The sequence below is a fragment of the Perissodus microlepis genome, chromosome 17 (genome assembly GCF_051167445.1).
Source record: "Perissodus microlepis isolate ML-2025 ecotype Zambia chromosome 17, ASM5116744v1, whole genome shotgun sequence".
Lineage (NCBI taxonomy): Eukaryota > Metazoa > Chordata > Actinopteri > Cichliformes > Cichlidae > Perissodus > Perissodus microlepis.
The window spans coordinates 37,493,849-37,515,103 of record NC_140477.1 but is presented as its reverse complement, the minus strand read 5'-3'; the positions used below and the strand labels follow the sequence as shown (position 1 = coordinate 37,515,103).

The 21,255-nt window shown below is 43.4% G+C and overlaps 1 protein-coding gene across 3 annotated transcripts in view; it reads right to left on the bottom strand.

Annotated features, from left to right (window-relative positions):
- kcnc2 (potassium voltage-gated channel, Shaw-related subfamily, member 2) overlaps positions 1-21,107 on the bottom strand; it is a 99,910-nt gene extending 78,803 nt beyond the window's left edge. Inside the window, exon 1 of one of the 3 annotated variants that reach the window (XM_084910129.1) lies at positions 19,974-21,107. In XM_084910129.1, the coding sequence (XP_084766255.1) occupies positions 19,974-20,528 (555 nt within the window). In that variant the 5' untranslated portion in view covers positions 20,529-21,107. The remainder of the gene's footprint in view (positions 1-19,973) is intronic. The other 2 variants (XM_084910127.1, XM_084910128.1) reach the window with 2 other exon arrangements.
- Positions 21,108-21,255: the final 148 nt, after the last annotated feature.

Sequence of the window (21,255 nt, the reverse complement as noted above, 5' to 3'; positions counted from 1 at the left end):
ATCTATTTCTTTTCCATATTGGTGCCTTCCACGGTACCTTAGAGCGCTTTGAATGTTTAATGTTGTTTCTCTCTTTGACTTTTGGTAGAAAGCACAATTCACACTTTGAGTGGACACAGAGCCGGCACACTCATGTTACCTTACACCTTATAATTAATTCTAAAAGTTCAGTAGTTTAAGATAAAGATATTTGATCCCTTTAATAAACTGTTGCCAAATTACCAAAAAAAGAAAAAAGGTGTTTGTGTCTGACTTTGCTGTTTGATAACTCACTGTGAACTCAGATGATCATCGGTGCTTAAGGCTCTGGATGCGTGGCAATGCCCTGAATAGCATTGCTTATTTCATGGAGCACACAGGGAGTGTGTCTGTTTGCAAACTGGATGAGGGGACTAGAGGGACTCTGGTGCCAGATCTTTATCATGTTGAGGATATCTGAGGGCGTGCTGGGCTTCCTCATCCTACAGTTAGCATACAGAACACCAGTCAGGCATAACATTTTGGCCAAACAGTCCTGACTTGTTGAGGCATGAACTCCACTAGACCTCTGAAGATGTGCTGTGGTATCCTGTAAGTTGTGAGCTGAGGCCTCTACGGATCACAGCCCACAGATGCTCATCTGGATTGAGATCTGGGGAATTTGGAGTTCCTATTAAAGGTGTGGACATGGTCTGTAACAGTGCTTAGGTAGGTAGGTGCATGTGTCAAAGTAACTCCCAGGTGGATGCAGGACCCAAGGTTTCCCAGCAGGACGTTACCCAAAGCTTGCCTTTATTCCGTTGTGTATCCTTGTGCCAGGTGTTCCCAAGGCTAAGCAATGCACACACACCTGAGCAGGCCACCTTCTTCCATTGCTCTGTGGTCCCACAGGCCCGTTGTTGGTGCTTTCAGTGGTAGACAGGTGTCAGCATGGGCACCCAGAGTGCTTTGTGGCTTTGCAGCTTCATAAGCCACAAACTGTGATGCACCGTCCTATCAGAACCAGCTTTACATTTTTGACAACTTGGACAAAGCTACAGTAGCTCGTCTGTTGGATTGGACCACATGGGGGCAGCTTTTGCTCCCCACGTGCATCGAGGAGTCTTGAGTTCACTTCACCTGTCAGTGGTCTGAATCTTATGCCCAATCAGTGGATGCTTTGCAGTCTTTGTCCTTGTGTTGTCTTGTGATGGATTCTGTGACACCATCGGCGAGACAGTCCCAGCAATAGCTCAGTTTACATTTGAATCATTTGGAGCATTAAGCTTGCTGCTGACCAAGTGAATTGTTGATTTTGTCCAAGGACACAAAATGATGAAATATTTTCTCTGCATTGTCTGAAACCACAGGCTGGAAAGCAAGCGAAAACCTTCAAATCAACACTGAAGCTACACGTGTGTGATTCACCAGACCAACTTCTTTCCACACACTTATTACAGGACTGTTTTGTGTCCTCAGTTGTCTGGCGGTCTGTCACTTTGTTCTTTTTGAGGTGTGGATTTGTCTCGCCATGTAACTGAACACCTGCTCGCTCACATGTGGCTGCATTTGACAGTGGACCCCTTTTAAATGGTCTGGCTGTAACCAGCATAGACAGACAGAGAGATCCAGGGGCTGATGCTGCCGAGTAACCAGGCACTCAGTTAGCATCAGATAAAATGACCAAGCAAACGTCACCGACGTTACTGCGCTTCACTTTGTAGGGACAGAAATAAACACCAACAACACCTTCAGCTGTTACGGGGGTCAGCTTGCTCCATTATTAGGAGATGGCAGCTCTTTTCGTACACGTCTGTCTTTTCCTTGTTTGTATGATATTTTTGAAGCCTGACCCTTGTGTGTCTGACAGTGTACAGTCTGTACAATGGATATTTGGCCTTTTTTCAAAGCTGTGAGGATAGCTGAGCAATGTGCTGTCAGCCAAAAGCCTGTGTGCAACAACTGTGACTCTTGGCAGATAAATAAGATGCCACTGAGCATAAACACGTCTTTAGAAATGCAGCCTGACCTTTGCCTAAAGTCAGAGGCTCTGATGGTGCGCTCCTACAAGATGTGAGTTAATCTAAGCAGCAGGAAAGCATTTCTTCAACACTTACTTTGGCTTAAAGAAAAAAAAGGTCTGAAGGATGTGCAGCTTATTAGATTTCATCAGCCTTCAGTTGCTAAGTGACTGGATTTCAAACCCTGGGTGGGAGAAGCAGACAGACAGAAATATTCTTTTACATGACTGAAAGCATTTCACTATTGGGTCAAAACATTAGCTTCACCAGGATGTCCAGTTTTTTATTGAGCTACATTTTATTTGATGATGTTTTAACTTGATGACAAAACATTGATGTATTATAATGCTTTTTAAAAAGGCCTCGTTGTCTCACACAGTTACACTTTAACCAAACCCACAGATGACATGCTCACACCGAAGTCTGGGGCATCATCATCACAGCTTAATAGATTAGAAAGAACAGTTCTGCATATGTTACACCAGTCTGAATGTTTTATCTGAGTACTGGAAATAAACAGCGTCCATTTATCTGAAATACCTCATGTTACCATATCACCCTATTAGAGCACTTCGCTCTCGCTCTGCAGGCCTACTTGTTGTTCCTAGAGTATTTAAAAGTAGAATGGGAGGCAGAGCCTTCAGTTTTCAGGCCCCTCTTCTGTGGAACCAGCTTCCAGTTTGGATTCAGGAGACAGACACTATCTCTACTTTTAAGATCAGGCTTCAAACTTTCCTTTTTTAAAATATTATAGTTGTGGTTGGATCAGAAGACCCTGAATCCTCCCTTAGTTATGCTGCAATAGGTGTAGGCTGCTGGGGATTCCCATGATGTACTGAGTGTTTCTTCTTTACTCACTTACCCTGTGTTTATACACCACTCTGCATTTAAGCATTAGTTATTATTCATCTCCGGTTCTCTTCCACAGAATGGTCTTTGTCCTGTCTTCCTCCCCACACCCATGGTTGAGGCAGATGGCCCCGCCCCTCCCTGAGCCTGGTTCTGCTAGAGGTTACTTCCTGTTAAAAGGTGTCATGGTCCTGAGTCTGCCGACTCAGTGTTTTGTGTTTCTTTATGCTTTTGTTTATTCTGAGTATGTATTCTGTTATGATTTGCCATTTGTTAGGTTTCTGTTCTGTGCCTGCCCTGGTCCCACTTCTGTCTATGGTGTCACACTGTGTGTGAATCTGTCTAAGTTCAGTGTCTTGTCTGGTTCTCTGTGTCTGAGTTTCCTGTTTTATTCTGAAGGTCCCCGTCTCGTGTGAGTGTGTTCAGGTTACGCTCCCCCTGTCCCGTCGGCTCTGATTCCTCCCAGCCGTGTTGCCCTCCTGTCTCTCATCCCCTGATTGCTGCTGTGTGTATTTAAGCCCTGTGTGTTCTCCTGCCTGTTGCTGGTTTGTCTGTGTTCCACGGTGTCCTGGCCCTTGTCTGTGTTGCTGCCTCGCACCCAGTTTGGTATCGTCTCAGGTTTGTTATTTAGTTTTCCCAGTTTCTTTAGTTTTGTCATCCCTCACTGCCTGTTTTGCCACTACGCCACTTTGTAAACATCACCAGCATTATCATCTACTGCCTGCATTTTGAGTCCTTTCTCCCTCCAACGCCACACGGCCTCGGCAGCCATGACAAAAGGGAGTTTTTCCTTCCCACTGTCGCCAAAGTGCTTGCTCAAAGGGGGTCACATGATTGCCGGGGTTTGACTGTCTTTACCTTACAGTATAAAGAACCTTGGGGTGATTGTTGTTGTGATATATATACAGGTGTTAGAATATCATCAAAAAGTTGGTTTCTTTCACTAATTCCATTCAAACAGTGAAATGTGTATAATGTGAGTTCATTCCACACAGACTGATGCATTACAAGTGTGTTTCTTTTAATTTTGATGATTATAACTGACAACTAATAAAAACCCCAAATTCAGTATCTCAGAGAATCATTGTGAAAAGATTGAATATTGCTGCTGCTGAGCAGTGAAGTGACGTTCTCTGGTGAAGGAAAATTCTGCATTCCTTTGGAAATCAGGGTCCCAGAGTTCCAGTGAAATGTTTCCAGTCAGTGATGGTTTCGTGTTGCTCCACTGTGTTTTCTGAGGTCCAAGGTCAACACAGCCATGTACCAGGAAGTTTTAGAGCAATTCATGCCTTCTGCTGCTGACCAACTTTATGGAGATGCAGATTTAATTTTCCAACAGGACTTGGCACCTGCACACATTGGCAAAGCTACCAGTACCTGATTGAAGGATCATGGTATCCCTGTTCTTAATTGGCCAGAAAACTCGCCTGACCCCAACCCCGTTGAAAATCTACAGGATACTGTGAAGATGAAGATGCGATATGCCAGACCTAACAGCTGAAGACTACTATCAGAGAGTATGTCATAACACCTGAGCAGTGCCGCAGACTGATCGAATCCATGCCACCCCGCACTGCTGCAGTAATTCAGGCAAAAGAAGCCCATCTAAGTATTGAGTGCTGTACATGCTCATACTTTTCATGTTCTTACTTTTCAGTTGGCCAAGATTTCTAAAAATCATTTCTTTGTATTGGTCTTAAGTAATATTCTAATTTTCTGAGATACTGAATTTGGGGTTTTCATTAGTTGTCAGTTATAATCATCAAAATTAAAAGAAATTATTCGAAATATATCAGTCTGTGTGAAATGAATGTATACATTATACAAGTTTCACTGTTTGAATGGAATTAGTGAAATAAATCAACTTTTTGATGATATTGCACCAAATCACAATAGTTGCCTCAAGGTGCTTTATATTGTAAGGTCGACCCTACAATAACACATACAGAGAAACACCAACAATCATATGACCCCCTATGAGCAGCACTTTGGCGACAGTGGGAAGGAAAAACTCCCTTTTAACAGGAAGAAACCTCCGGCAGAACCAGGCTCAGGGAGGGGCGGGGCCATCTGCTGTGATTGGTTGGGGTGACAGAAGGAAGACAGGATGAAGACATGCTGTGGAAGAGAGACAGAGATTGTGCTTTTCAACACATTGTTCTGTTTACAACAACTTGTGATTGAGTCACTGCACTCTAGCTACCCAGCACCAAACAGAAGATGAAGATGGGGTTATAGTTTCTTCTTGGTTTACACATCTTTATGTCTTATTAATAGTGTGAGTGTTGCAGAACTGTTGTATTATAATACCACCATTATCATGGGCAGTGTCACATTGTTTTCACTCAGCTATCCCACCCCTAATGAAGTTATTATTCATGGTTGTAGATTAAATAGTGATCTGTCGTGAGAGCAGGTGGAAGAGAGCCTGGAGAGGTGGTGGTACGCTCTGGAGAGAAGAGGATTAGAAGTCAGCAGAAGCAAGACAAAATACATGTCTGAGAGGGAGACTGGTGCATTGGTGAAGATGCAAGGTGCAGAGGTAGCAAACATGGATGGAGGGTGGACTGAGTAGAGATGAGTGCAAGCGATGATGCGTGACAGAGCGATGGCAGCAAAAGTGAAAGGGAAGATTTATATAATGGTAGTGAGATGTGCTATGAGGTCTTGTTTGGAGACAGGATTAGAGGTAGAGCTCAGGTGGAGTAGTTTGGAGACAAAGAGCGGTGAGTCTGAGATGATTTGGACATCTGCAAAGGAGGAACTGTGGATATACTGGACAAATCATGTAGAACACGGGAAAAGAGGGACCACAGTGAAGATTGATGGATGTAATGTAAGAGGACATGGAGGATGAATAGGTTATTCCCTTAAGGGAGCAGCTGAAGGAGGAAGAAGTAAAGGTCTAATTTTTTGACCACTTTATGTCTCTTTTATAATAGAAATCCAATATTCAGTGTTGTGGCCTTTTGTTCCTGGGGTATCAGCTACAGTACAAATGTTACACATTCCACTGTCGTGGCAACAAATACAAAATAATACTCGTCTTTTCCTCTGCGTGCTGGATGTTTGCATGGAGAGGATTTCTTGTTGTGGCGCCCACACATGGTCAAAACAATGAATACCCCTTTTGTTACAGAAGCTCAGGTTCTCAGACACTGTTTAGATTCATAAATGTTTAGTATCATCTGCATCAGCTGATGAATGACTCGATTTACTAACAACAAATATGTGATGTGTTTGGCTAAATTAATGAGTCAAGGGTTTATGACCCACAATTTACACACACAATTAGTAACTGCTGAGATTTAAGGGACAAAACAGGATCATCAAACCAAGCTTAAGCTGGTCCCAGTGAGCTCGTGCTATGTGAGGAGCACCTGAGCTACAGTCAGCCAACTGGAGTACAGACTTGAACACAAATCAGACTAAAAGCCTGATTTATTAATTACCTTTTAATGCATGAGCCTTGAGGCTGTGCGAATGGTGCCAGAGGAAAGAAGTTTCAGTAAATCCATTGTCCTTGGGAAGCGCTCAGTCTCTTAGACTGAATGGATAAGCATTAATTATTCAGCAGTAAGCCCAAACAAATGGCACATCTAGTATCTCGGTGCCTGCGTCAGGGCCCCTCCTGGCAGTCGATGGGTAGAGCACACGCAGACAGGAGGAGCACACCTTTAGCATGCATCGCATTACATTCATAAATGCATGATACATCTCACCCACTCCTAAGTGCACTTCTGAAGCATGTCTTTCTACTGTATAACTGAGTATCTTTCAAGGTGTCCTCCTGCTGATACAGACATCAAAGAACAGCACCTATCTCCTTCGGTTTGATCCGTTCCAGTTCCAGCAGCACTCCTCGCAGTCTCCACCCATGGTCGCATCATTTTCTGTTTGCAAATTGAACATTAAAGCTCTTCCAGTTTGGGCGACATTGAGCCATACGCTTTCTGTGAAAACCACCACATTTTTGTGGTGACTGTCACACAAACTGACTGTGTGCAGCAACCCATCCCACCTGAGGTGTGTGCCTAAATCCAAGTCTGGTTTTTAATGGAAGACACTAACTACCATCAGGACACAGAGGAGTGTGGCAATCATGGAAGTCAAACATGCAGTAATTGTGTCATGCTGCAAAATGCTTCTACGTTCACAATCAAATGCACATCATGCCGACTGCCTTCCACATACTGTATGTATTTTACATGAAATGCAGGAACCTTGTGGTCTTTTTTTCCCAGCTGTTCCATTGAGGGCGAACACATTCAGATCAAACTGAGGTTATTGTACTCGGCCCCTGAAAATCTTAGAAATATGGTATCTAACCAGATTCATACTCTGGATGGCATTACCTTGGCCTCCAGTAACACTGTGAGGAACCTTGGAGTCATGTTTGACCAGGACATGTCCTTCAACGCACATATTAAACAAATATGTAAGACTGCTTTCTTCCATTTGCGCAACATCTCTAAAATTAGAAATATCCTGTCTCAGAGTGACGCTGAAAAACTAGTTCATGCATTTATTACTTCCAGGCTGGACGACTGTAATTCATTATTATCAGGATGTCCAAAAAACTCACTGAAAAGCCTTCAGCTAATCCAAAATGCTGCAGCAAGAGTCCTGACAGGGACTAGAAGGAGAGAGCAGATTTCTCCTGTTTTGGCTTCCCTTCATTGGCTTCCTGTTAAATCCAGAATTGAATTCAAAATCCTGCTCCTCACATACAAGGTCTTAAATAATCAGGCCCCATCTTATCTTAATGACCTTGTAGTACCATATCACCCTATTAGAGCACTTCGCTCTCGCTCTGCAGGCCTACTTGTTGTTCCTAGAGTATTTAAAAGTAGAATGGGAGGCAGAGCCTTCAGTTTTCAGGCCCCTCTTCTGTGGAACCAGCTTCCAGTTTGGATTCAGGAGACAGAAACTATCTCTACTTTCAAGATTAGGCTTCAAACTTTCCTTTTTGCTAAAGCATATAGTTAGGGCTGGACCAGGTGACCCTGAATCCTCCCTTAGTTATGCTGCAATAGACGTAGGCTGCCGGGGGATTCCCATGATGCATTGAGTTTTTCCTTTCCAGTCACCTTTCTCACTCACTATGTATTAATAGACCTCTCTGCATTGAATCATATCTGTTATTAACCTCTGTCTCTCTTCCACAGCATGTCTTTGTCCTGTCTTCCTTCTCTCACCCCAACCGGTCGCAGCAGATGGCCCCGCCCCTCCCTGAGCCTGGTTCTGCCGGAGGTTTCTTCCTGTTAAAAGGGAGTTTTTCCTTCCCACTGTCGCCAAAGTGCTTGCTCATAGGGGGTCATATGATTGTTGGGTTTTTCTCTGTATCTATGAAGCGCCTTGAGGTGACTTTTGTTGTGATTTGGCGCTATATAAATAAAATTGAATTGAATTGAATTGAATTGAATTGAATCTCCACCGAAGTTATTACGCACAGTCCACTACTTCTCTTTCATTCAAACTGCCGTTGCATCAACTGGGATTTTTTTTAAACAACTGACTGCAAAGCGTGAAGATTAAAGACAAATATGTCAGAACTAACAGTTACTAAAAATAATTCCAAGCAAAATGTGATAAAAAATTCATGAAGAACATTATTTTTAAAAGTGATTTCAAATCGCCCCGTGAATATTCAACAGTTATTACAAAGAGAAAGAATGACGGAAACCCAAATTAGCGTCTTAGAGTGACAGTCATCATGTATGCCACAGCTGGCACTTTCATCTGCGAGGTAATAATTTAAAAGTCTCTGTGTTCTTCAGTGAAATGCTTGTGACTGTGAATATGTGAGAAAGGGTGAGTCTGTCAGAAAGACCGAGAGTGCAAGACCTGCATATAGCAAACAGCGAGACCTGTGAGGAAAGGGATCCAACCATGCATGCTGAACACTCTCTGTCATAAACTATCCAAAAGGCTCTGTCTTACCTCTGCTTTTCATTGTGCACAACAGCACAATCCTCCAAATCATCTTTTTGGTGGTGAATGCTCACTGCATTATCACAAAGGATAAATATTCGCTTCGCTAATCTATTTGCCAATTCATAAAACACAAAAGTGATGAAGCCACTTTATTATCCAAGCACAAAAAGGTGTTTATTTATCAAATGCTTGATATTCTGATTGATCTGGTGGGTTTGGATACAAAAAAATGTTCTGTTTGACTGTGATAAAGCAAACAGTAGAACTGGGTCTTCAGCTCCTGGCAGTATCTCATGTGCTTGTATACAGTTATGTGGCATTTTATAATATAACATGTTAGTGTTTTTATTTATAATCTTCAAAAAAATTTGTAAACAATGCTTTAAAGTGAATGTTATGAAATGTAACAGAAGCAGCACATATCATAAGTAGAAATACTAGAATATAGTCAAACTGCATTTCAGTAAAGTACTTGAGTACTTTCCATCACTGATGCATCGTGAGACTAAACGACTCTAGCCCAAAGCCATTTGAGATGGGCTAGGGAGGGTCCAGACATAGTTTGGAGGGCAGTACCATCACATGACCTCCCTGTGGACACGCCCCCTTTGATCAGGAGAAAAGCCAAAACTTTTCAGGGGTGACTGTGTAACACCTGTGAACTATAACATAATCCCTTAGATGGGATCATGGGATACTGAATAAAAATGTGGAAAAATCTAATATTCCTCAATCATTTTAGGATACTTTCCTTTATATGCCTATATATGGCTGTAGCTCAGGTGGCAGAGCAGGTCAGCCGCTAATCAGAAGGTCGGTGGTTCGATCCCAGGCTGCATGCCAAATATCCTTGGGCAAGATACTAACCCCATGTTTGCCTACTGGTGGTGGTCAGAGGGCCCGGTGGCGCCTGTGTCCGGCAGCCTCGCCTCTGTCAGTGCGCCCCAGGGCAGCTGTGGCTACAATGTAGCTGCCATCACCAGTGTGTGGATGTGTGTGTGAATGACTGAATGTAGTGTAAAGCGCTTTGGGTCCTATGGACTAGAAAAGCGCTATACAAATGCAGGCCATTTACCATTTACCTAATCTTACTCATACTAAACTAATTACCACAGCTGCAGCCCCCCACGCTCCCCCCCTGCACACAAGCTATTATAGTCCACCAAAGCAGCGCAGGATGATGACTGGCGGGGCAGATTAACGTGACTGGCAGCGGCTACAAACATGCCCAGCGGCGTGCCGTCACCACCCACACTCGGGCAGCCATTCGCCCTGTTCTCCTACCCAGTGTCAGGTCTGCTACTGTTTACACGTCAGACTCTATTTACTCAGCGTGGCCTTGCAGTCTGTTTGCAGTGGATCAGGAACATTTCCTGTCTTACAGCCTCAAACTCTGCATAACAGGATTCAACAAGTGTTTCTGATGAGGCACAAGGGCCTGTACACCTGTAGCTCAGACAGACAGTGACAAAAAGTTAAGAAGCTACATCACAATCAACATGTGTCACCTCTCACAGTGATAAGAAAACAGTTAAAGAGACATGCAAATGCAGATCTGTTGTGCAAGTGACTCTCAAACACCCTTTTTTTTTGCATCACAGAACTAACAAGCCAGCACGCAAGGGGTTACTGAACATTAAGGGTTCACGGTCGAGCAGGTTTCTGAAATCAATCAGTTTCACGGACCGGACACATCTCAATGAAAACAGGCCGTGGTGATGAGCAATGATGTTGCCATGACAACAGGAAGGCTGAGCGTGCAGCCTGGCTTCGGTATCTTCAGGCGTGCGGCAGGCGGCACCCAGACGGTTTGGGTTTTTAACCTTTTAAGTGGCAGAAAGCAAGCTGCGGTTTCAGATGGGATCATGGAAAAATGGGGGCTGTGGGCGTGGGTGGATGGGTGAGGCGTTTGTGAAGAATTGGGGGTGTGGGGTGTGGGTGGGGGGCACAACAAAGTCAGGCATCATTTAAAACTGTGCCTCAAAGCATACACAGGGGAAATGGAAAAGCTAGTGGGTGGGCTTTTTTGTTTTGTTTTGTTCTTTTTTTTGTTACCCTCCTAATCCAGCCATGGCCAACTACAGAGACATGAGAGGGACAAACAAACAGGTTAACACAAATCCACACAGAGACACACAACCAAAATACATTCACTTTTCCTTTTCAGAATCATAATCAACCAGAAATGTTCAGACTTCCTACTATTAGAGACACACACACACACCAGTGGACATGCTGACAGTCACTCTTAAAACACACTGCATGCAGATTAAAGAGACAGCACTGAGAGTGAGAAGAGAACAGGATGGCTACAACAATAGAAACAGTGTGGGGAGCTCAGAGAAACACGCCTGCTACCACTGACTGCTGGCACATGAACACTCGCATACGAGCTGGTTAAAGGAACAGCTCAGACTTTGGGATTTGAGCTTACCTGCAGAGACAAACACATGAAAGGCTTTCTGACAGCTATAGACGGCTGATCTGACACAGAGCTATGCCCTGGTGCCACTCATTCTGCTGTTAATGAAGCTGTCATGTGGAGAATTGCCACACTCGTTGTGATATCATTGTAAACAAATGATCTTGTGCAAGACAAAACTATAGCATCTGAAAACGTACCTCTTTACCTTACAATATAAAACACCTTGAGGGAACTATTGTTGGGATTTGGCGCTATATAAATAAAACTGAATAGAACTGAATCTATCAGCTAAACATCGAGCAATTTGCCCTTAAATTTGTAGCACTGTTTGCAAGGTGGATGTTTTTGCTCGGTCCATTTGTGAAATAGTGCATTTATTATGGGGCATGCTTTTACAGCATTTGCCATCTGCGAGCAAAAAGAACTTTTGCTCGGTGAGCAATCACAAATTTTTTCCAAAATATCTCCCCAGTGGCTTATCCAGTCTTTAAGTGTGACATCATTAGCCGTGCCTGAGCCCAAACTCTGCTTCAGGTCCAAAGTCAAACAAACACTGCGGGATCACTGAAAGTCGTCTAAATTCTTTCATCTGTAATAAAATGATCAGCGTTGCTGCTCTACCAGGTGTAACAATTAAGTTTAACATCCAGGCATCCATGAAAACAGAAGTTAGTAAATTTAACGTAAGTAGAAGTTAGCAGGAAGTTAGCTCGCTAGTTTCCACCTAAACATGATATAGCATGTTCTGACTGAGAGATTTCTGAAAAAAATCAAACGTACAGCTCTGCTATCACTTCCAACATAAATGAAAAATGGCCTGTATTTGTAAAGCATGAAGACATCAAACTAAACAGCAGTGACGTTTGTAGGGTCACTGAAGTTGAGCTAGCTGGTATATAATGATGTGCTACGTGATCGCTAGCTATGCTAACACAGGTATGTTAGCATAACATTAACTGTGAAGCTGGAGGATGAACGCTAACTTTTTCCCACTCGATAAAAGTTAACGTGAGGATTCCTGATGGTTAGAGACAAATGCAATCGCATGGCAGGATGCTGTAAACGGACCAAACTTCAGTCAGGAGAACAACTGAGATAATCCATCCACAATACAAGGTTAGTCATTAATATACTGCTGCATGGGCTGGGCTGTAGTTGCATCGTAAGGGCTTACAAACTGAGCTTTAAAAACGGAGAGAGGCCGACAGTGATCACCGACTGTTTTTAGGGGCTTTTTGAGATTAAATAGAACAAGATACAAAGCATTAAAACATGTTAAAAACACAACAGCCTTAATAAACTCTGAGTAGTTTGGACCCAGAAGCAGGGTTCATACGTCATCACTTAAAGCCCAGATAGTTCTTTTATCACTTTTTCACAGATCCAGTATTACCTTTAGTTACTTTCAGTACTGAATATATGATAGGTCACCCTAGCAGACTCGGGGTTTAGGGAACATCTCTAAGTTTGTGTCTGTAGAGGGACAGTCTGAAATTAAAACGTATTTGTTCAATAAAAAATACAAGGACTGAGATTTTTTGAGATTATTAAGGAAAGCACAACAGTTTTGAAGGTCATATCATATGAACACACAATTTAACATAATTGAATATAATTTGCATTTTCTATCAGTTTTCCTGTTTTTGGTCACAAGACGATGATACTGCACACTAGAGAGGTCAGTTACTTCCAAGAGCACAAAACTCAATAACATCTACAAATGTAAGGGCATAAAATTATGTAAAGCAGATATGCTCCTGTGACAGGGTTCACCTCTGTGGTTTCAGTGACTGTGACCAGAAACAATCCCAGTTCACATCCAGCTGTTGCTTCCTCATCCAGCTTGCTCATTGAAATGCAGTGTAGAGGTCTGAGGTCAGTGTTATAACTAGAGACGGACCGATCCGATATTACGTATCGGTATCGGTCCGATACTGACGTAAATTACTGGATCGGATATCGGAGAGAAATAAAAAATGTAATCGATCCATTAAATATCAAAAAAGCACCTCACAAAACTTGCAACATGGCGTAACTCTGCTCATAACCGTAGCACGTCGCAGCAGTATGCATCACGTGATAGAGCGGCTGTGTGTATTTGTAGCCTCGCTACCAAACCAGCATTTCATCTCCGAGAAAGTTTTCCCAGAGAGAAGTAAAGCAAGTGTGTAACTTCATCTCTGAATGTTTGTAAAGCATTCCCACGTTAAGCTTAACAACCGATATATGGAGCGACTGCCTCTCTCTCTCTCTCTCTCTCTCCTGCTGCTTCTTCAATCATGAAACTGATCAATGATCAGCTGATCGGCTTTTCTGTCGCGAGTCCGTCTCTCTTGTTTGTTTTTGGCCCACTTTGCACCAGAAAGAGGAAACCAGCGGCTGAACAACAGCAGCACGTTTAAGCTTGATAAGCTGTTGTTAGAATTTATTTAATATTACTTTCTACACCAGGATCTTTTTCTACGCAGCTGACGGCTGGTAACTGTGCAGGGGCGGATCTAGCAAAGTTTAGCCAGGGGGGCCGATAGGGCATGAACAGGGAAAAGGGGGCACAAAGACATACTTTTCTTTCTTATTCTCATTTAAAATGTCGAGCTTTTAATAAATAATTATCTGACTCTTACACCCAAAGTTTTAATCTGATGTAAAATGTATAGAAGTCCATTACTGTATATAGTAACTGTTAAGTCTAATATACCCTAGTAAGCTGTAGTACTTTTTCCTTTGGGAACGTACCATCTGTGCAGTCTGCAGTTCTGTTGAAGAAAGATGTTGAATCTATTTAATTATTCTTGAAAAATAATTTATTTCTGTGCATTTTTTTTTCCACACTGCATCAAATTAAAGTTGATTACGTCGATTAAGCATCATGAGGTGGAGGGTGAGGGGTGGTTCCCTATTTTTTTTTGCTGGGAGTTTGCAACCCTATTAGTTAGGTTGCTTAATATTTCTGCTAAGTACTCTTTAAAATACCAGAATAGGGAGGATGGAGCAGGTTTAAGTTTATTAGGTTGATCAGTGTTGCTGAACTATGAAATATTTTGGGCGCAGTGTATTTTTTACATACAGGTGTAACAGAATAGCTTTAGTGTTGTTGTTTATTTAAACTTGAGTATGAACTTACACAAAATGCAGCAAGATATTAAAAAAACAGTTTTATTGATTAAAAAAACACACTATATCGGATTCATATCGGTATCAGCAGATATCCAAATTTATGACATCGGTATTGGTATCGGATATAAAAACGTGGTATCGTGCCATCTCTAGTTATAACTCACATTACTGACATGTTCCCTGGATATAAAGAAAGTGTTCGGTTGTTAGCTGTGCACTTCGTTTGGCCAAAGCTACCCCCTGAAAATCCTTACAGCATCACGCCGTGCATGGCACCCAGCACAGAGGTGAACCCTGTCGCAGGATGGATTTCAGCTTGTCTTTGATTTATGGGTCCCTGAACACAGTGAGTTAGAAAGAAAACTGGGACTGCAGCAGATCACAACCCTGAGACGTTTTACAACTTACTCAGCAGGTAATATTTATCACATACAACTACAAAAGGAAAAATATGTGGAAATCACGTACTGCTGTATATATCTGTGAAGGTTCTCAGTCATCCAGGTCAAGTCTGGACTTCTGTAAGTTGCTTGAAGCAACTTACAGAAGTCCAGACGCTTTTCTTTCCAAGCTCCTTAGACTACTGCTGTATATGCTTACAGAGTCAGAACTTTGGTTCTTAAACCCTGTTCACTGCAGTGTAGTTGCATTAGAAGAGGATTGCTGATGATCTTTATGTTCAAAGGAACAAGTAAATGACTTTTAACTGTAGTTTTTTGAGAAATAACCACTTGCAGGTTAAAACAACTCGTTCCTCTGCTGTCTAAACTCAAATGCATGAGTCAAATGCACTCATTCTTTCTGTGTTTACTCAGTTTGTAACAATTGCTAGCAAAGGGACTATACTTCTTGTTAACCCTGCGATACAGATGCATTAGCCATATGTAACCAATGCTGTACAGCAGGCTGGGTTCTTAGTGGTGGATCACTGAAAATTACACTGGAAATGAGCTTTGATTAGATTTATGTCATAATAGATTGTGATTACCTGACCTGAATATTACGTCCTCTTACACAGACTAATGCCCCACACTGCTGATTATAGTGAGCCTGAAGCTTAGGGCTGATGCTAGCTGGCTGTACCTGACAACACTGCTTTGACGATGGGGAGCTCTGCATATGTAAGGACACAGTGTAGAGTAATAGTAATGTGGCGGGACTTGAAGTTACGTTTTTGCCCACCAGGTTTCCTAACTAAAAACTGTAACAGCTGTAACATAAATCATCTCCAAATGAATGTAAGAAGAGCTGAAATTTTGCGTTAGGCTAATGCACACGTGTAATGTGACAGTGAGTCTGACAGACACGTGTGCAGTCCAACGAGAGGAACTTCATCGTTAGCAGTAAATCTCACAAAATTAAGGAAAAGTTGTTTTTCATATATATAATTAAATTCCCGTTGGTCTGTGGTGGATCGTCGTACACGAGGCTGACATCTGATGTTTTTCATACGCTATGAGATAATCATCAAAATGAAAACAGAACATATGAAAGTTTACTTGTTTCTATTAAATGACATAAACCAAATCGACAGTGACGACAAACAGGATCCAGTCACGTCTCATCTTTCTGCTGTTAAAGAGCACTTCACTGTTAACGCTGTCCCCGCTGTGGTGTCAGGGCTGGAGGTGAACTCAAACGACATGCTTCCTTTCCTTGGAGGATCATTTCCCTTCCTTCTCTCCTTAACACCTTGTCAGGGAGTAGATTAACGCCCTGAGGGGGTTCTTTCAGGCACACACCGAACACTTGTGTAAGAGTTGTATTATCAGGTTAACCATACGCCAGCTGGTCTTTAATGCTACGGGAGTGCTTTAAACAAGAAGAAAAAGGCTGCAATTATCACATCACAGTGAGGGAATGTGATTCTCATGGAGACAATAAAGGTTTGAAGGCACTCGTAGAAGCAGATGCTTCTCTATTGTACTGGTGGCAGGAAAATACGGTTGGTTAGTGTTGCTACAGGAAGACAGACGTATGCGTGTTGTAAACACGAGCATTCATCTCCATCTACTCCGTCCTGCTACTAAAGCGACGCGGAGACTAACTCAATATTTACCTCTGTTACACGTCTGCTCGTTCCTCTGTCAGCAGGGTAATCGCCAAGAAGCACTTCCAAGAAATTAGCAGCCACGTCTGGAGGAACAAAAGGCTGGAAAGATTGAATTTTGTCCCCATCAGTTAGAGTTTCCATTTACAGATTAATGATGTGAAATAAATCCAAGCTCAAATTTGTCAGCGGGTGTGGGAACGTCAGCCTTTTCACACACAGGAAAAATTCCCTGCCGTCATCCTCGCTCAAAGTCTGTTGATGGACTGAAAGAGGAGGACAAGCGATCTGGGGCGAGGTCACCGCCAGTACCACCTGCCCACCCACACACTCTCATCCTGCCCAGCACCTCCACTTCGGTAAAATTATAGAGTCAGACTCTGAAATGAGGAGTGAAAGGACATTTACATTTCCTGCTGATCTTGGAGGACTCCCCTGACCTGAGAACATGGGCTCGTAGCAATTCCACGAGTGAACAAATTTACACTGATATTCTGGCTTTTCTGCAATTTTTCACAGTTTTCAAAACTGGAACAATTCTTATCTCACCACAGAATTATGATAGAATTAGCGTATCATTACAACATAATTAAGAAATATATGTTTGCCTTATCACCTGCTGTTACGGCAAACTTTGTCTGTTGAGTTGTTGTGCGAGGCAACAACACTGCTTTCTTTATTTAAACATCAACCTCATGGTGGTCCTGCAGACACTGAAGAGGAGGAATGACATAATGAAAAGGGACTCTGCTGTTCTCTTTTTAGATGGACGAGCTGCTGCGTGAAGAAGGCAGAGCCTGATTCAGCTTACTGACGAAAGGAAAAGCAAACGCTCAAACATACTGAGGGGAAATTTATCAATGAGCAGGATGTGTGGTGAATATATAACAGCAGCTCTTATTGTTCTGTACAGACGCGATACAATAAATGCTCGAAGCACAGAAATCTACTTTGTGCTTACATGTTTTCACCAAAAAAGATAAAAGCATATTTTCCCTCAGCTGTAGGTTATATCTAGCCTAATATCAGCCTGTGGGCGGAGCATTTGTGCCTGACTTACAGACGCCTTCAGAGCCTCCGAGGATTATGGGTGAAAAACCTAAAGGGCTGTACTGGATGCAACAATAGTGCCGTGGTGAGGATATTCAGTTTCCAAGTGGCACTGCAGGAGCCTTCACCACCTTTTTATTTGCTGATCTTCTCTGAGATGATTTTGTCCCTGGTTTAAAGACCAGTGGTTGTTGACATTTTGGATATTATAAATGCTGTAAAAACTTACAAATGTGGGAAAACCAACTTCAGAAAGAAATAAAAACAATATCAGCTAACAGATATTCAAGTCTATCCATCCTCTTCCGCTTTTCAGGGTGGCGGGGTGCTGGAGCCTATCCCGGCTAGCACAGGGCGAGAGGCGACAGGTGGCCAGCCTGTCACAAGGCTGAGACACACAACCACTCACAGCTGTGGGGATTCAAACCCAGACGTTCTTGTTGCTGTGCTTACTGTGCTGTCTGTATTTTTTCAAAATGTATTTATTTTAAATAATGCTAAGAGAAATATTAATCTTGTACTAACATCAAGATCACAGTGTGTTGAAACAAATAGTTTTATTAAATCCACAGATCGATGATCAAGTAGTGCCGTTCTGTCAGAGCCGCTGGTGTCGCAGAGAGAAACAAGCTGGCATCAGTGCTTTGACACAGCAGCTGCAGCAACAATGGACACCAAGACAAAATGCTCTTTTTGAAAGGCTGATGAAGGAGGTGTGAGGAGTGGCACTGGCATTGGAAAATATCACAATACTGTCAAGCAGAACTCTGATTCACGTCCACAGTGGGAGCCTCGTTTTAGCACTGCGTTTTTTTTATTTATGTTTCTTTTTCAATCACTGTGGTTACAACAAACAGTTCCATTACAACAAAGTGGACCTAATTTATCATGCCTTTTTATATACGTAATATATCCATGTAACAGTAACAATATACTGTTACTGTTACTGTAAAAGCTTCATTTCAGACAGTTTTCTTCTCTATCTGTGGCTCTCTGATGTCAAACACATCCGATATGATTGATGTAGTCTTCTCAGTTTTGGCTGTCAGCATGATAGTACTATCTACCTTACATTTATGAGACAGCGAATCAGAAGACAGTTAGTTAAAAATGTCAGACAGTGCATGAACGGAGAGCCTGCACAGAGTCCCAGCACGACATAAACAAGGTTTCATTTGAACTGTAAATTATGCCAGGTCACTCAGGTACGAGAGGAGGAAGAATAATGTGATACTGGCACGTTCCTTTAACCACGCACAGTGAAACATGATGCCGTTCATTTCTACGTGACAGATTTGAGCCCTGGTTTGTATATATATCATAAATGTGGCCTCAGCTATGAGCACTTCAGGAGCTCCAAACTTCCAGCCCCCCTGACCTCTAACCACACCCTGAACAGTGATGTCAGGTCAGATGTTTGTTGCCCTGACACTTAGATCAAACCTCGCCAGAGCGCTTTGTTCCTGCGTCACTGTCTTTGTGTTTAATTACCCTTCAAATAACCTACATCACTCAAACCTGTGCAGCAGCAGCATGCTGTCTGAGACATCCTGAAGACTTTGTGAGGCATTCATTTCCATTTACACAACATGACATCACAACTTGCTCATATTCCCTCTTACAGCACATCAATCAGCCAATGAGGGAACAATTTGCTCCCGAATACCCAGAATATACCAGCAGCCTGAGGCGAGCTTACCACAGCTCCTGCTCTGAAAGCAGACAGGCAGCTGTTCCAGATGTGGACCTCTGCAGAGAAACTGAATGAACTATTCCCAAACTTTTGCTGATTGATTTATAACACCTGAGGGCAGCATGTGCTTGTCTGGGTTGGTTCTAACATCTTGGTGTTGCACATTCAGTAAACAACAAGCCTTGTGAGCCGGGTGGTTAAATCCTTTGATTTCACATTGTGCTCGAGTCTAAAATAACTAAAAGATGAGCAGAAAGGAAAGATGAAGATGCCACATGTGGCCTATAAGTTGACATCCCTATTATTCCCAGCACGAGGCACTGCTCTAATTTTAGAAAAGATGAAAGTCCCACACATTTCTTTGGAGCAGTGCTGAGATGCAGTTTATTAGAAAACGCTGGCTGTGATCTAAATAGTGTCAGTGATGGAGTGATATTTCCCAAGCTGGGGCCGATAAACAGGAAGCACTGAGAGACACAGATACAGGATACAACACTGCTGCTATGAATATCCACCCTGACGGTGTTGGCACCTTGTTTGATCATGACTGGAAAAATCTGCTTATTTTTAAAGTGGCATAATTAAATCTGGAAATCAGCAGGACTCACTATAAAGCAATGGATTCTTCCTATTCACAGTAAAGCTTTGGTTGCAAAGAAAACACTTCAGGAGCGCAACGCTCACATTTTGGGGGAGGTGGACAAGTTTTGAGACAACTTGCCAACTTGTGAATTTGACTCATGCAATGAAACCGTGGAGCTACCCTTAACAGCGTGAGCTGCTGTTTGTTTCTGTGAATGAAAGGCAAAGAGTTAGCAGACTGGAGCTCATTGTGTGTTTTGGAGAGTCTCAGACGCAGCGGTGCGCTCTTACCCTCGCCGCCCTGGATGAGTAGGGGTCCTCGAACAGATTCCAGATTACCGGCTGCCACTTCCTCCACAGGCTGACATTCCCGTCGGCAGCCACGTCCTCGATGCCGAGCCTCTTCCCTATCTCGTCGTCCTCGTCTCCGTTGTCCACGTTGAGCTCGAACACGTCCAGAGCCTCCTCCGCGTCCCGGTGCTGTCGGTATGTCATCCAACAGCAGGGCTCCACGTCCGTCTCATCGATGCCCCAAAAGGAGAGCTCCTCCTCGAACAGCGGTCCGCACACATCCGCCGGGCAGTGAAGCTTGCCGGTGCGGTAGTAGTTGAGCACGTAGGCGAAGACGCCCGGGTGACGGTCGAAGAAGTACTCGTTGGTCCGCGCGTTGTACTCGATGAAGCCGGGGACTTGTTGCAGCTGATCCAGCACGGAGTCGATGTCCGAATCGGAGGCGAGCAGGGCCAGTCGCGTCCCCGGCAGCGTCTTTAAGGTGGTTTTGTAGGTCTCGTGCCTCGTCCCCCCGACGTTGAGGATTATCCTCTCGTTGTCGTCAAACTTGCCCATCGCTCTGTATCAGACATGACTTGATGAAAGCGGGGGAAGTTGGCGAGTGCAGTCTGAAGGTTTAACAGCGAGCCTGACGCGCACACACCCACAGTCCTGTTCACAAAAGCTCCGGGATTTTGGCCGCCGTGCGCAGCATCTCCGATTTCACTCACCCGTCGCTGTCGTATCTTTTGGGGGGGCGAGGAGGACATCCATCTTTTGTTGACGGATATTTCACAGAGACATAAGGAGTCTGTTTGTGTCCCGATATCTGTTCAGTCGGCCGGTCGGTCAGTGCTGGGAGTGATGAATGATCTCAGCCGGTGGCTCCAAACAGACTGAGCTCCTCATGCCGTTGCGCGTCTCCGGCGTCCAAGACGCACAGCCGCTCGTCATCGTCGGGCTCGTTACTTAAAATGTGTAACGCAGCACCAAGATTCCAAGAGTGATGTCGACACCTTACATATTATCACATGATTAAAGTCACCCATTGTGGCACCGCCTCACTCTTTGCTTCAGAAAATCAGGACGTTGATCTGCGCCCGTCTTCCGTGCCGTCACGGTTTGGACTCGATCAAAGAATCTGAAGAGGAAATTTCCACCCAGGAAAGAAAAAGAGCCTCCAGGAGGCTCCAGTTTCAGCACAGATCGCACAGCTCGCTGTGAGTGATGGTTTAAATACTCCCATCTACGAGGACTTCATGTGTGTTCATGCAGAGGCAACACCACAGAGACACCTGTTGTA